General features: G+C 41.2%; 2 protein-coding genes across 4 annotated transcripts in view; both read left to right on the plus strand.

Moving 5' to 3' along the window:
• Positions 1–970, plus strand: part of HEATR5B (HEAT repeat containing 5B) — a 52,517-nt gene extending 51,547 nt beyond the window's left edge. For both annotated transcript variants that reach the window (XM_053973015.1, XM_053973013.1), the window contains exon 36: positions 22–970. In XM_053973015.1, the coding sequence (XP_053828990.1) occupies positions 22–326 (305 nt within the window). In that variant the 3' untranslated portion in view covers positions 327–970. The remainder of the gene's footprint in view (positions 1–21) is intronic.
• Positions 971–4,091: 3,121 nt separating this feature from the next.
• Positions 4,092–16,703, plus strand: part of STRN (striatin) — a 68,487-nt gene continuing 55,875 nt past the window's right edge. For both annotated transcript variants that reach the window (XM_053972974.1, XM_053972972.1), the window contains exon 1: positions 4,092–4,397. In XM_053972974.1, coding sequence (XP_053828949.1) covers positions 4,092–4,397 — 306 coding nt within the window. The remainder of the gene's footprint in view (positions 4,398–16,703) is intronic.

The following is a 16,703-nucleotide window of genomic DNA, read 5'->3' on the forward strand; positions in this document are numbered from 1 at the left end:
ATTTCTTTCTTTCATTTTTAGGAGTACAGTTGCTTGCCCTTCTCGTTCCCACTCTGATCTCCTATTTACTGAATGAAAATGCCTTTGCTTCTGCATCTACAGCATCTAAGGATCTTCATGAGTTTGCACTTCAGAATCTAATGCACATTGGTCCACTTTACCCACATGCTTTCAAGACAGTAATGGGAGCTGCTCCTGAATTGAAAACACGTCTAGAAACTGCAGTCCGAGCAAGTCAGGCCAGCAAAGCAAAAGCAGCTGCTAGGCAACCACCACCCACAGTACATTCCACCCCGACAATTAAACTGAAAACTAGCTTTTTTTGAATTACTTTTATTATTTTTGGACCATTAAGTAGTCAGAAGCACTACATTATCCCTACATACATGTCTAATTTTGTGTAATTTGTATGTGAAAGGCTGTCTAATGGAGCTTTGTGTAATTACTTGAAATCCATGCATTACAAGGGAAGTGGTCTTGTATTTGTATAGATTTTTAGGAAATTGTGATCATATTTATGAATTTCTGTTATAAATTATCCACCAAAATTATTCTGTATCTAAATAGTTTTATTTATTTTTAAAAGCTATCTCAAACCCTCCAGTGGTTTTTGAAATCTGGTGATTGTTATCCTGCCATTGTGCCAACACACTAACACAGTGGGGATGGAGAGAAGAGGAAAAACTGTTATGAAGTACTTACCCTGTACCATGGGGAATTTCTAGTGTAGAAGTATGAATTTTTTCCTTTTATTAAAAATAAATAATAGGGAAAGGGACTTGGTAGATTGTTTCAGCTTGCATGAAAAAAAACCCAAAATCCCACAACAAAATAATTGAAAGTTTTCAGCCTTTCTTAAGGTGAATGATCAAGCATGCTGTCTTAATGAGTTGTCCTTATTTATGTGGTGTGTATCTCTTTCAAATCCGTTTCCGTGCTTGAAAATGAATAAAGGATGCAAAGAATTGAATCCCCTATCTCTTTGAATATAAAGAATGCACTGGAAACTGAGTTTATAAAGAGAACTACCTTCTTATCTGCATTTTTGTAGGTGTAGATCTTGGCCCTTGTAATGTGCTCTGTGTTTGCAGTGTTCCTGTTCTGCCAGCAACTGGTTGAATATGTGATGAGTCAGTGCTCTGCCCTTTGTCCAGACTCATAGGTATTTAACCTTCCTGCTAGATTTTAGTTTCTGGATACATCATACCTGTAGTCCTTGATCAAGTGTGCAAGCAGAGGTACTGGAGGACTTTGCACTGTACTGATTCAGGGGGCAGAACACAAGCGAGAGCCAGGCTCCTCCAGTTTTTCCTTCCCCTACCAGGCATTTTTCAAAAGCATGTGGCTCCCCTCACATCTGAGTGAGTCTGATGTGCACATTTTGGGGCTTAGGGCTCAAGTGCTGTGCTAACCTTGCATGCACAGCCAGGGACTCCCAGTGTGTGTCTGCTGCTGGGCCTCACCCTTCCTATTGGCAGAGGTGCAGAACCATGTATTTTCTTGTGTACATAGGACTGACTTACATGGATTTTTTTGACACAGCTGTTGAATTTATGGGCTTTTATAGGGATCTTTCTATACATTTTGCTTTATAGAGAGAAGTAACATAACCAGAGGTCTCCACTAGGCCTGCTGAATTTCAACTCCGATGTTTCTCTGTATACTCTGTAAAAACTGCATATTTCAGATGCTTCAACTTCAAATATAACAAAGGGATAGTAAATAGAATTGAATATGACTAATAAGTGCTTAAAATATTTGTAGATCACTATTTTTGCATAGATACTTGCCTCTAGGCTTTCTATTTTCCTCTAAGACCTTATCTAATATCCCTTTGAGTACCTATGCAAAATGGTCAAGACAATGCTCTTTCGCCCTATGGTAAGTTGGCAGTATGCTTTTATTTCACAGTGAATGCTTTAGTACTAAAGTGAGAACACAGCAAGTGGTGCATACTCTGATCTCAAATTTTTTTCATAAAGATGGTAAACAAGTCTTGTTCCATTGTTCTGCAGGAGTAAAGATATATGCAGAAGTAAAAACAATGTACTGTACATGAGAAGGAAAGTAACTTCACTAATTTTTTCATCTTAATATAGGTAGTGGGAATTAAATTTATTTAAATACATCCCTTTCTAATAAGTCTTTCCAGCATTACAAATCTCTTTTGCTTAGAAGAAGTTCTGAACCAGTTTAACACTTGAAAGTATTAAGGAAACTCTTCCAGTTCAAAATTCAACAGAAACATTTTGCAAGTAAAACAGAAAACAAGTTTATATCCGGTTTTAGATTCCCTCCCCTCCACCAGGTAGTCTAGGAATTAATGACTTCTTGGAAAGATTTAGTCTATAATCATGTATAGTTTTGTTTACATTAGGTTTTATCTCAGTACTTTAAAGTTTTGGTTAGCCTCTAGTTGACAAGATGTCTGAAAACTCAGAAGAGGGGAGGGAAGTGTAGCATAACTAAGCATAACTAAGTCATTAGAACAATAGAAAAAAGTTAGCAGAAGAGAAAATGGCACTAGATAGATGTAGAGGGATAGAGAAGGGAGAGGTTTTTCTTTGTATTTTGTGTGGCTGTCTACAACACACACAACTCTTGTTTGTATACATCCTTCCCCAGTTTAGTCCTCGTTTGCTTCTCTGCTTGCTCCTGATACTAAAGTTATAGTCATGTGGTTTTACACAATATTTTGGCATCCGATTCCATTTGATTAAAAAAACTGAAGTAACTTGAAATGGCCGTAGTGCTTATTGTTGTTTGTCACTGTCCTTTTCATCTTTTTCTTTGTCAATAGCCTTTTAAATGTGCTTTTTAATGAAACTGTTTGCTCTGCTTCCCCTTCGCATCTTTCATCTCTCTCTCTGCTGTTTCCTTCCTTTCTGGGTGAGCCTTGTTCTACACGGGTTCCTTGCCGAGGTCCCCCAGATCACGCTCTCTGTCCCGTGTTTTCGCTGCCGTTCCCCGCTGCTCTCCGGATGCTCTAAGTAAGCTTCCTTAGTGGTCTTTCCCAGACAGATCGTCCACCAGCCACAGGTCAAACTCCGCGGGCAGGGTTACGAAGCGGGCGGCTGTGGTTTCGGAGCAGCCACAAAGAAACAGGAACCGCTGCTCGAGAAGGCAGCGGGGCGCTGCTGGTGCGCCCGGGGCACGGCGAAGGGCGCAAGCGGGGCGCGTCCCCAGCGCCCTCGGGAGCCCCATGGCACCGCCTTGGTGGCACACAGCATCTTTTACACGGTGCTGGCCCTGGGCACAGCCCGATGGAGCGGCGCGTTTGTCTGCCCTCAGCAAGGCTCTGCTGCTGGGGCGTACATGGCGTGGAAAGGGAGCCCAGCTTCGTCCCTTGGTGCCATGGGGAGAGCGCGGTGCTGCCGACATCTTCCGCCCTCAATCCCACACGCTCCTGTTTTCCCTTTCCTCGCGGAACAGGCAGCGTGGCAATTCCGGAAAAATGTTGTGTCGCTCTCCTTCCCAACGTTGCAAACGATGTTCAAGAAACCCCTGTAGCCTTGGGCAGGGTTTCCAGCTTTTGGCAGTGAGAGGCCGAGCGCTGCTCAGAACAGGGAGGAAGCAGAAAAGTCGGAGCTGCCAGGGCAGCGCCCGACGGGAGCATGTGGAACTGCTGCGAGACACCTGCCCTTCCCGCGCTCCTGGGCTGGGCTACGGGAGAGCCCAAGCCGTTTCAATCCCGCTCGGAGGTGGAGGTGACCATTAACCTGTGCTCCCGCTGCAGGGACTGCCCCTGCCCTGCCCCTCCCGCCAGCGCCCCCGCCCAGCCGATCGGACCGCACGTCCCGGCGCTGAAGCCCAGCCGTCCGATCGCCATCCCTGGAATTATGGACGGCGCAGGAAGAAGGCGGCGATCGAGGAATCCTCCCGCCATCCAGCGGAACTACAATTCCCAGGAAGCCGCGCGAGGCGGCGGGGCGAATCGGTCCCCGGCGCTGTCCCCGCCGGGCCACCGTAGCAGCGGGCGGGGGCGGCTGTCAGGCGGTGACGGCGGGCGGGACGCGCCCAGGTTGTTGCTGCTGCTGCTGCCGGGACGCGGCGGGAGCGGCGGCGGCGAGCCAGGCGGACCCGGCCCGGCCATGGACGAGCAAGCGGGGCCCGGCGTCTTCTTCAGCAACAATAACAATAACAACGCCCTCCTGCTGCCGCCGCCGGCGGGTGGGCCGGGGCTGGAGCCGGGCGAGGCGGCGGCAGCGGCGGCCGCGGCGGCGGCAGCAGGAGGAGGCGGCGGAGGAGGGGGAGTCTCAGCCTCCGGAGCCGCCGCGCCACTCTCGGCGTCCCGGGCTCAATACAGCGTGCCGGGCATCCTGCATTTCCTGCAGCACGAGTGGGGCCGCTTCGAGGCGGAGCGCGCCGAGTGGGAGGCGGAGCGGGCGGAGCTGCAGGTAACACTCGCGACCTTCTACCCTCCCACACCCCCGCTCCGGCGGCCGCTCCCCCTCCGTGTCCCTCGTCTCTACGCAGTTGGAGGGGAGCGGCCGCCCTGGGCGCTGCCGCGGCTTGTCGTCTTCCCCGAGAGGGAGCTGCCGGCCGGGCTATTTCGCTGCCCCCGAGGGCGGCCGCCCCCCGCCGCGGCCGGGCGGGGGTGGGACGTGGCGGCCGGCCCGGCGGGGAGCGGCCCCTGCCCGGCGGCGAGCGGCCCCTGCGCGCTGTGCCGCTCTCGCCTCCTCCCCGGAGTTTTCCGGATGCCCCTCGGGGTCGGCCGCCCCAACTTGTCACCAGTTTCATAAGCCCTGTTAAAATCTGCCCCGGCGCCCCCGTTGTGCCGCGGCTCCATCGCTTGTGCCGCGGTTGCCCCCGGCCCTCGGTGCCGCCCCGCCCGCACAGGGGCAGGCCCGCGGGACCGCCTGGATCCCCTTCGGTACTATGGGGCACGTTGTGTAGTGTTTTCGTTTGAAAAGCGATGGGGTTGATATGCTCATTAATGCATGAAAGGACTGATAGTGATCTTGTGGTTAAAGAACTTGTGAGCTGCTGGCATAGAGCCATTGCTGTCAGATACTTCAGTGATGGGCACGTTGCATTAACTCCAATAACAGTCGATAATGCAACCTTCGTTCCTCTTTGGTGGTGTTTACAAGAAAATCCCTGTGTTAAACCTTAACGCTGGCCATGTTGCTAGCAGCCCACTGTTTGATTTTCATTTGGCCACGTTTGAGACTGAAAAGTGTCTACGGGTTTCTTTTTTAGGTCTCCTTTCTTTGTCTCTTTCTTCCTGTCCATCTTTTCTTTCTTTGGCTTTCCTTGAAAGTACAGTCTTTGTCGAGAGAGTCTTGAGTCTGTTTAGTAATGCATACCACTTCTCTGTTTCTTTGGTTATTGGGTTGATTTTTCCATCTTTTAAATTTTACTTTCTATAGTAACATCAGTCAACCACTCTGAGAAGAGTAGTAGATGTGGCATTCTTTAATGAGAGTTCCCTTGTAGAAATTTAAAGGAAGTGGTCATGAGAACAAGAGAGTAATTTTTATTTTAACTTCCATAATTCAATGATAAATTGGTTAGTAACTGAATCATATTTCTATTCACTACATCCAGTAAATAATGTATAGAAAGTTATATACATAGCTTAGCTATGTATAGGAATAACCTCATGTGTCGTATATCCAGTGGAGGCCCATAAATATCTTGACGTATATTCATAGCTGATTCAGATATCAAATATTGATTTGGAGAAAAAAAATCTGTTTTACAGGACCTAGGAAATTTTGCCAGTGTATTAAAAGTAATAACACTCTGCATATTTATCACATCCTTCAGCACAACATCCGTCGTCCTCCCCCAGGTATCCCTCAAAAGCTTGGTGTTACGGATGAGAGAGGAGGAAAGAAATTGAGTATTTAGACTATTTGCAGAAGTCATGTATTATCTGTGGCAGATAACCCCATCACAAGTTGTTTGCTTGAGTGCCTTTGACTCTTGCCAAAACATCTCAATAAAGTTATAATTAGCTGTGGCTGGCAATGCCATGAGCTGTAACAGCATTTATCTGCTGCAGAGTCATGTTCAGGAAGGTGCAAAATTCTTGGCTATCTCTACAGACATCAGGCGTTAACGTCTGCTGTGACCATTTGCAGATGGATGTTCTTGGATCCATGTGAGAGATTTGTGGTATGGGTTCAGCAACTACAGGGTGGCTTTTAGAAATTGTACACCTGAAGCATGAGCAGTGTTAATTAAAGACCTGGTCTGTGCTCTTTCTGAAGCCTTTTGTTGGCCTGTATATTTGGAAATGTTTGACAGAATAATGGAAATTTGAGGTTGGGTGGTTTCTCTCTCTCAAGATAAAGATGCAGTGCTCCTCATTGTACTTTTATCCAATGCAAATTCCAGTGCTAGATTATCCATCCACTCTTGGGAGCCTGTGGGGCAAAGGACCTATTTAGTATGTTGGTCTTAGTATCCCATAATTTTTTCCTTCAATTCATCTAGTTTTAAGAGGTAGACTTCTTTTATCTCTGGTTCCTTACCTGCCATGATACTGAAATACTTGGGATACCTTATTACTTATTACCTTATTACAGTGTTACTGTGCTTGGCTTCTGCTCTCTAGTTGTTGGTTAGTTCCACTCTATCCTCTCTCCAAAAAAACTCCTCATAAGTCAGTCCCATTGCGATTTCCTGGCTTCCTTTTCTTCCTCTCTGGGCTTCTTTTTATTTTCTCTTTTCCTTATCTTTCTAATTAACTGCGTGGAACTAAATGTGATGGTCAGGTAGAATACCTTCCTGTTGTGTTCTGTGGTACTTGTTCAGGAGACACACACCCAAGCTCATAATATACGTGAGTTAGCAGGACAGGCAGTTTAATCAGTTCTTAGTTATTGTTCTAGTACTGCATTTCCAAGGTGTTTCTCCCTATCAGTGCCTGTATTTTTCTTTCCTTGGCAAATACTCATGCTTATTCTGATTTTCTAATTATTTTTCTTGAACCTTTTGAAATTATTGTTGCCTCTATTATATAATCTTCCTCATTCAAAGCAAAAGAGGACTTCAGTATTTATATCTATGTAAGCATCATTAGTAAGCTGTATATATCAAATAAGAATGAAAACAGATTAATATGGGGTTCCCCTAGATGCTTATCTGCTGATTACATATTTAACTTTTAATGTTTGCTTTCTGTTTACAGTACTTTGACATCTGCAGATTGAAAAATTATCCTAAGAATAGACTTCCATTATGCCCTGTGAAGTAATTAACTAGGATGAATACTGACGTTATTAATCCTCATTTAAGTATTCACAAACAGACCTTTATGGCATTATAATCTATTTTCATATCTTTTCAGAAATTAGTGATTTTCCTTTTATTAGGTTCTTCTAGCAGCTGCTTGGGAGAGTTGACAAGACAGGGTTTCCTGTTCTGCAAGTTTTAAACTTCAGGTTTTTTTGTTCTGCATTTTTTTGGACTGACACAGAGACATTTCAAAGTCATCATTATATGTTGGACATGCCCATCCAAAAATAGCAGAGGGTTTGATCAAATGCATGTGCAGGGCACTGAAATCCATATCTTTGCTTGAGGCAAGCAGGGGTTGAACTGCCTCCCATATTAGTGTCTTTCCTTAACCGTGGGTCTTCTGACTGCTTGGGAGTGACTGTCTCTTTCGGATGTTATTTCCCGTTTAATTAGCCATCTGTCTCCCCTGGGGGAGCAATGGGAACTCTGCCCCGGGGGCTGGGACCCCGCAGAGCTGTACGTTCTTGTCCCAGCAAGCAATGAGGCTGATGATCTTGGAAGGTGTGTGTGTGTGTGTGGCTTTTGTTTTGGCTAGAAATGTTGTCTTTGCAAGCAATGCATATGTTGCTGTGGAAAGTTTTGCTTCTGACAAACATTTTTCTGGCAAAAGTGCAGATTTGCAGATATTGGCATTTCTCCTCATTTCACAAATAGTCTAAATTGCAACAAACTGCTGTAACTGTGTTTAGGGACAACCCCCCATCCTGCTTAGGAGTTTTCTAGCTTTTGTCCTCTTCACTCCTGAAATTTTCATTTCCTCTAGCTAGTAATTTGTTTCTTTGGAGCAGTAGAGTCCATACAAGTGGTGGGACCTGATAGCATTACATGAAAATTATCTTTCCTGGGTAAACTTTCCTTTGAAAAGGTTTGCAAGGAAATTAGGGAGAATGGGTGGATACAATGTGCTTGTGTTTCTACAGCTTTGTTAAAAATAGTCCTTGTAAGACAGTGCCAAAAGAACAAGAAAACACCACCCAAATGATAGGGAAGGAGATAATGAAATGAGATAAAATGTGGTTAAATGATAGCAAACAGCTGTAGTAGAAGGAATGAGATGGAAGAAATAGATAAGCACTTGAGATCGGGTATGGAAGTCAGATTTAGTAATGTTAGCTCTCTGGGACAGGGGTCACGGATGGGGATCTTGCCCCTTGCTGCTGCTTTTCTGCTGCAAGAGGCAGGCGATGAAACCAGGCATGCTACATGGTAAGATTGTGGCCTTGGAGATAGACAAGTTAAAGTAAAGAGGAGAAGGGGCAAATCAGACAGATGGCTTTGGCTATTTATAGTGTGGTTTAGGACATTTGTTACTTGATTCAGAAATTGTTGATATTTACAGTTTGTTGGCTTTTAGATAACGGTCCTCTTGTTGGATTAAATTTCTAGTTAGAAGTTGTTCTGATAGTTGGATAATCTGAAAACGTTGTTCAGAGAAAAAGTAATGAGTAGTGAGTTGGTAAAATCAGTTATTAAGTTAATGGAAAAGTCCTAAAGATACAGTTTGACCAATAAAATGGAAGATAAATGCAATTTGAAGAAGTTTTGTATAAGATTCTCAAGTATGATGATTTAGGTCAAATTTCTGAGATTTTCAGTGAAAGCTGAATTGGCAGAAGTGCTTTAAAAGTCTTCTGTGAAATATTTTTTCTTGTAAGGCAGATAGTACAAAAGAACCAGCAGTGATTAATGTTATGTACATCTCCACTGCAGAAAAGCAATAATTTCAACTTTATTGTTTTATATATATCAGATAAATCAAAAGAAAGGCAGAAGAAAACAAGCCATGGTCACAATACTGAGATGTGTTTATTTGGGAAAAATGATGCTAAATGGGCCTTGGTGACTACCAGATAGCCTCTCTTTCAGAAGGTTTTTTTTTGCAAACTTTCTACTTGACAGATTTGTGTGAAACAAACTGTATTCTCCTCTACTTACATGTGTGTTTGCCAGCTAATTCCAGTATAATCATTGATATGCTGTGATGGCTTCTTTTACTTAAGCAAGGAGGACCAGTGAGAGTAAATGTTCAGTGATTTTCAGCAATTCAGAAGTTTGTAGATGTAGAATGTAAGTACAAACTGATGAGACAATGTTTTTGCAGATGTGTACCTGGTTTTTCTAGTTTGATTTCTTTTTTTTTTTTTTTTTTTGCATAATTGATCTGACCATTTCCTAGCATCAGATATTTCAGTTCTTCTCATATCTGTCAAACCTGTAATTTAGTTTTAGTGTAATGGAAATGTGTTTCTTAAGTAGCCTAAATCCTTTAGGAAAATGGTGCTGTAAATATTGATGTAGTATGAACTGAGAGAGTTTTCCAAGTGGTCTTTAAACCTTTCAAACTCATCTAATGGAAAGTTATACTTTCAAAAAGAAAAAGGCATCTTTCTGTTTTTCTTGGTTGAGCAAATGGAATAGATTACTCCGTTCTAGGTGGAAAACTTTGGTTTTCAGTGTCAGGTTAACATATGGTGAAACATCTTAAGTGTCTTTATTAGTGCGCATTTTTAATTAAAGTGTTATCTATCTTACTCAAAATGTAGCCCTTCTTTTTCTTTTGAGGGTCTTGGCTTATGGCAGTGTTATTGCATCAGAGATAAGTAACTTGGCACTGTTTGAACAACAAGTTGCAAATTTAACTTCGCCTTTATTGACGTTTCAGTAGACACGGAAACTTTATTTACTAATTTTAGAATGGTCTGTGTAAAATTCCCCAGGGAAGATCATGTGAATTTGCCTGAGACTTTTGGTTCATCTTAATTTAATGCTAAAAAAAGTAAGACTGCACAAATACCAAGCCTTAACTAAAAGTGTTATCAGTAAACAGTTTTCTGAGAAAGTAAGTACTGGTCAGTAACCTACTCATCTATTTGGCTTAACAAGGCTGGCAAGCCTTGTCAAGTCCTCATTTCTACGTTTCTTAGTTAAAAAGTGGCAAAAACGGAAGTAGATGAGGGATCCTTATGTTTTAGTCTGAAATGCTGAGAAATGCTTGGATAGCTGAAAGAGTTCTTTGGAATAATTTCAGAGTGCTCAGAATCCAAGCTTTGCAGACAATAAACTAGAAATAAGAATACTCTGAAATGTGAAAACAAAGGTTCATTTTATCTGAGTGACCTGTTCTGTGTGGGCCTGTAGATGAACTCATCCAGATGTTCTTTTCCTATTTGAAATAAGTTTGCTATATGCTCACTACTGTTGAGTGTTTTTGAAAATAACCCAGTGATAAAGAAGTTAAATTAAAGATTACAGTGAGGAAAGACTGCATTTTTTCTGGTCTTAGCCAGGAATATGCTTCCCTTTAGTGCAGTCACATAGGGCAGGATTGCAAACGCATCGGAGCAAAAATGGCATGCATGATATTCGTATCCTAGCTTGTAAACGGGAGGTAAGAACAAAATCACTTATCTTTGTATTTGTTTCACTTGATGCCCAAGTCAGTTCAGAGTGGTCATGCATCCTTGAATACAAGGAGTAGCTGATCCTGGATGTAGGAGTGAAGAACTGAAGTGTGCCAGTTGTCTCTGCAAATGCTGTGTGGTCAAGTCTGGTTCACTCCTCTTTTTGTTACTGAAGCCAAATCTAAAAATGTCCTCCAGATTTTTTTCTCCCTTGTCTTGCCATACCCCAAGTGATTCATTCGGCCTGTGAACTCCCATTGTCTGTTTCAATGTGGGCCATGAGTCTGTTTATCAGTCCTGGTGCTGACTGCTGTCGCTGCATTTCTGCCATTCTTGTACAGCAAGTGGAAAGGAATTTGAGCATTTGCAATTTAGACTCCAGCTCATAATATGTGATTATTTTGTGACATTCTATTGCAGTGTTGCTTATAGAATTACATAATAGAATTAAAAGCTGTGCTCTTTTTGTTCTTATATCAGTGTACGTGGCATGTGCTCTTGGGTTGAAAAAGGTTAATGTTCACCACTTAAGTACGTGTACCACAGAAATGACTGGTGAGAAAATTTTTGCTTATGAAGAATGATTAAATAGGCTGACTATACATTGCTTGGCAACTGTTTTGATGCTTAAAATTACTAGAAGACTGAAAAGCAGCACCGAAGAGAGGATAAAAGAAAGACTAGCTATCTAAACAGAGATATATGTAGTAAAATGCTTCAAACTGCAGAAAGACAAGTCTTGCTGTTTTTGAGATGCCTAAGGTAGTAATCAAGGTGTTGCCAGGTATAAATTGTGAATAAATTCTGGATCTTTTTTTAGGAACTTTTCAGTCTTACAGAATTTGTTTTTCAAACAGTGTTTTCTCTTTGAAAACATTGTTTGAAAAACAGAGCCAAAGAACTAAGTAAATGGCATTTTCAGCCATAGTTTTTTTACTGTAAACTAAATCTTTGATTTCTTTTGGATGGTTTTTCTGGGTTTATCTCTGATGCTAGTTTCAGGACATCTCTGAGAAGTCCAACAAAATTAAGGTGCCAGTAGCAGATCGTGCTCTGCATTGGTCTCATGAGGCGCTGTCATCCAGCGAGAGCATGTGAGGGATAAATGGGATGAACTATCTTCTCTGTGGGGTAAAGTCAAATATGCCTTGGTGCCTGCCAGTCATTTCAGCCTGTGGCCCCACTTCAGTTTTGTTATCTTAAGTGGCTGCAGGAATTACAAAAGCTTCCTAGCCTCTCTTGGCACAGAGTGCTAGTAGGTGTGTGTAGTGATGTGAAGTATGGCGCCTCTTAAAATTGTTCCCTAGTTGTACTAGACCATTGATATTTCCCTTCCCCCTTCCCTCTCTTTTGTTCTCACCCCTGGGGCATGCCTACACTTATTTACAAATATACTTAAATATGTAGTGCTTCAGTGAGCCAGCTATAATCTAAAATACTGAGTACCCTGGCAGCCTGCAGAATCCTTCTGGCAGATCTTGGTAGACCGGTTAGCACAACTGTTCTAGATTGATTCATCTTTATAATGTATTTAGTTATTTTAGCTATCTGCATATTTTTGCAATACTTTCCCTGCAGTTCCCCCCCACCATTTTGTTCTCTTTCTCTCAACCTCTGAAGACCTGGTTGTTGAATTATGGAAGCATTATGTAGAGAATTGTGTCTTAGTAGCACTTTGTCAAATGATGTCTGTTGACCTTTAAATGCCCATAAATGTAAAGTGAGATTTACTTTAAAATATTATGATAGCTATTTTAGAGAATAGAAAGGCTTTTTATAATTTTTGAGTCTTATGAATTAAAAAAAAAAAGCCTTTTAACTTGAAATAACTGTAAAATCGAAACTGATAGCAGTTGATACTAAATGTCCACCAGTTGTTTGGCGGTCATAATATGCTTAGTTTTTTAAATTTCCTGTTAAAGAGGAGTATTTTTTTATCTCCTGCTCTTAGGTAATGTCAAGGTGTAAGCCTAAAAAGATGTCTAAATATAATATACTTTAATCATGCTTATTGTGGTTGCTGATTTGAGGAATTAAAAATTTCAGTGTAAATTTTTAAACATTGGTAAAATCTGGACTTACTAAGATGTGATTTCATTATTTAATTACGTTGTTACGGCTGCTAAGCCTGTATTAGGAAGTCAACAACATTTAAAAAGTTGTTTCTAGCCCAGTGCTATTTAAAATATTGTGTCACCTTTTTGTCTACTTCACAGTGATGTGACATTAGAGTCCTTTGGGGAATTTTGTAGAACCGTAATGTGGTTATCTCTGAAAATTTTTTTAATATAAGAATGAATATTATTTTTGAAACCTTTTAGTAGAGAAGTGGAATAGTTAAGGTATCTACAGTGCTGTAACGTAGACTGGATGTGTATGACACTTCTAGGTTATGTTGCAGTTGGTCATACAAAAAAATTCAGTGAGATGAAGTGGAAAAAAAAAATACTGGACTCAACAATTGCAGCTGAAATAGAATGTTCCAGGCATGTCTTTTTCCAGTGTTCTCTGGTTTTGTGGTGGCTATTTTTGTTTGGTTTGATTTTGGCTTTCTGTTGGTTTTGTTTTGTTTTCTCCTCTCTTGATTTTAATGTCACAGTTGAGTTGGAATACAGTAACTTGTAGCGCGTAGCTTGGAATAAACTCGAGGCGGATCCTGCCTTGATTCTTGCTGTGGAGCCAGCGGGGCCGGGTGCTTTGTGATGGAGACGATGCGCCCCACCCATAAGGCAAGGAACAATATGAGGTTTTGCATGATCCCCATAGCAATTTTGAGGTTTGCAAAGACTGGCTTACAACTTGATGCATTTTAACCTTATTACCTAGAAGGTCAGTTGTCACAGAACCTGTTTGTTGGGAATATTTGCGAATTCTTGAAATTTTTGGCTAACTTTCCCAGGAGTGGCCAAAACACAAGTGTAGAACAGTGTTGCAGATTACTCAAAGTGGAAGAGAATCTACTTTGCTCCTCTACTCCCTCAGGTGTTGCTCAGGCTCCAGATTTGACTTGGGTTAAAGCTGCAGCCATGGGAAGTCACCTATGGAGTCTCAGTCTATTGGTAAAATTCTGTCGTTTATGCCTGAAACATAAGAAAACTGTAGTTGTGCAGTTCAGTTACAATTTTTATTGAGTTTCAGCCCAGACCTCCTGCACATTAAATGTTTGCACAGACATTTAGACAGGTGTTGTCTTTGTATTTTAATTGGAAATACTGATCCTACAGTTGCCACTGTATTGTTCTAGAGACTGCGAAAATACTGCTACATTTTAGATATTTAAACTCATTGTACTTGTTTATTCTGTTTACATTTATCTGCAAAGTGCTTGTTTTACAGTATGAACATTTAGGTTCCTTTGCATATTTTCGGTGAATTGTCAAAATAATGAAATTTTAAAGAATGAAATCTGTTTAAGACATATGAACTGTTAGTATATTACTGTTAATATAAAACTTCAGTTATCATTTTAATACTGTCCTTACTTGCAATATAATCAAACATGAATATTGTCATTAAGAATTTCTCAAATAACATTTAAGCTTACATGTATAACTGATTTTTATTGTCGACTGAGGCTGATGTAATTACTCAGTACATGTATAAATGAGGGATAAGGGTTGCTAACATTTTGTGGAAAAGAGAGGGAATATTTCTCTATATTATAAAAATGACTAAATCTAAGTATTCTCATTTCTAGAGCCAGAATTCTTCAAAAATAGTGAGTATTAGGCATGCTACTCTGAAGAAAAGCATGAACAAACTATGATAGAAACCATGCAGCCTCCAAGGAGAGAGCAAAATTATTCTCAGTTTCTGGAAGTACCAGTAAAACTTCCTATCTGTAAATTATATATTTATTAACCTTGAAAGATCCTAGCAATAAGCTAGGGCAGGAGAAATGGCTTCTGGGCTGGGGATTCTTCTGTTATTGCTGTGTGCATTTTAAGTAAGAAACACAAGTATTTCTTGAAAATCCAGGAAAAAGGAAAGTTCTAAGACATCATTAAGAGCATGGACATATTACTTGCAACAAAAGATGTCCACATGAAGGAGGTGTCATATGGTATTTCTTAATCATATCCATTTATGTCTCTCCCTCTGACAAAAGGAAGCTGTTAAAACTACTGAGAAATTGCATTTTTTAGTTTTGTTTAGGCTGCTACCAGTGGAAGATGACTTTAGTCTCAACTATTGGCACAGTAATACTGCTTTGACCTTTGTAGTATAGCAGTGCGTGAACTGTGTTGTTTGCCAACCTTCCAGATAAAAATGCTTCATTCCAGCGTGTTCAGTCAGTTCATTCTTGGCTAGAAATTGCTTGCAGACAGCAGGTCACATAATAGATCACTTCAGCTTGTGTCCTGATGGCACTGGATGATTATCTTCATCCCAGCCAAATACATATTTACATCATGATTTCTGTTTTTAAAGGTGCATTTTGATGTTCTCTCCCTTTTGACGAGAAGAGCGCATGTTTAGTTCCACTGGGCCTATGTGGAGATAGGGAGTGAGAATCTGTGTGTCTGTACAGTCACTGCAGACTAAGTTATATGTGCCTGAGATGCTCCTCTAGGGAGGGATGCTGACCTTGTTGAGATGCTTCTTGCTCAGTTACATTCCTCAGGGTAGGAAATGCTGACTCCAGCATCAACATTTCTTTTTCCTGTGTCTTTCTTTAAACCTGGGCATAAAATTAGAATTCAATTGTAGTTGATGCCAGAGTGGGAGATCTTTCTTTTGATTTTTGACTTTTTTTTTTTTTTTTTAATTCAATTGTATTTCCCCTGTTGAAAGTAAAGAGTGACTTAGTTGGAGAGCAGCCAGTGTTTTTCTCTTGTCATAAACTGGCTGGTCTAGTTGGTGACTGGCAGTTAAAGATCCTTCAGGTGTCTGTCAAGCTATTTGCTGGCTGTACTTGAGCAGTGAAATTATGTCAGCTGGTGTGATATTTTAGAGCAGCTGCTATTGCTGGCCACCAACAAATGGCTTTGGGTGTGAGATTCATCATGCCTGGTCACCAAAGTCCAACTGAGTTAGCTGTGTGCCTTCCCTTTATAGTTGCTGGAGAGAAAATGGTATTTAGAGAGACTGGTTTTTCTCACCTTGGGGTAAAAATCTGCAGTCAGATTCTTTGGAAGCAACTATCTCCATTAACTAAAATATCTGGGGAGTGCTTGCAGGGTTGTGACAGGTGAAGATAGGATATTCTTGCTCATTTTTAATCCCTGACTTTGCTGGGCATTTATTTAAATGAAAGGGTTATAGGTTGTCATGCTCAACAGCTGGTGGTGTGGGCCAGGTGCCATTTATCCTGGCTGTGCTTCTCCAGAGACAGATGAGATGCATGAAGACTTAGCTGTAGAGGTGCAGAAAGCTTGTGATCCTGGAAATGGCAGGTGAGACTGAGGCATGACGTGGTGACTGCCTGTAGGTATTTTTGCCTAAAAGTGTATTTATGAGTTGAGCAAGCACAAGAACTTGCCTCTTGATTTGGACATTAGGTAGAAAATCAGGTAGTTCTTCCTTTATGATTAGGAATTAATAGCTTGTGTTTGTCATAATTTTCTATTTAAAGGAGATTTTTCACAGGCAACTGAATACTTGTGCTGGAAGTTGATAGAGGTTAGCTGTCTATTTTTTGCTTTACTTTTATTTACTTATGTACCATTTCTCTCCTTGTCTCCCTCACCAAAATACCTTTCCCTGTTTTCCTTTTTCTTCCTCTCTTAATTACAGTATTTCTGGAGAGCTTTCCTTAACCTATTTTAGTAAGTATCATAATTAACACTTAACCCTGTGTTGCAAACAGGGTTTTATTTTTCCTTTTGTTCTTATTTTAGCTGAACATGGTTTACATCAGGTTTTTTTACTAGTGTCATGTATCTATAGAATTATACCCTAATTATACACTACTTCAGTTGGTGAGCAGAAATACTTTATCATCTTCTCTTGCTTATTGTTGGTAAATACTTTTATCTGCTGAAGGCTTTTTGTATGCTTATTTTATTCATTCCTTATCCTTTATTGAATGTTTATCCAAGAGAGAAAACA

Source organism: Vidua macroura, chromosome 3, assembly GCF_024509145.1.
Source record: "Vidua macroura isolate BioBank_ID:100142 chromosome 3, ASM2450914v1, whole genome shotgun sequence".
NCBI classification, from domain to species: domain Eukaryota; kingdom Metazoa; phylum Chordata; class Aves; order Passeriformes; family Viduidae; genus Vidua; species Vidua macroura.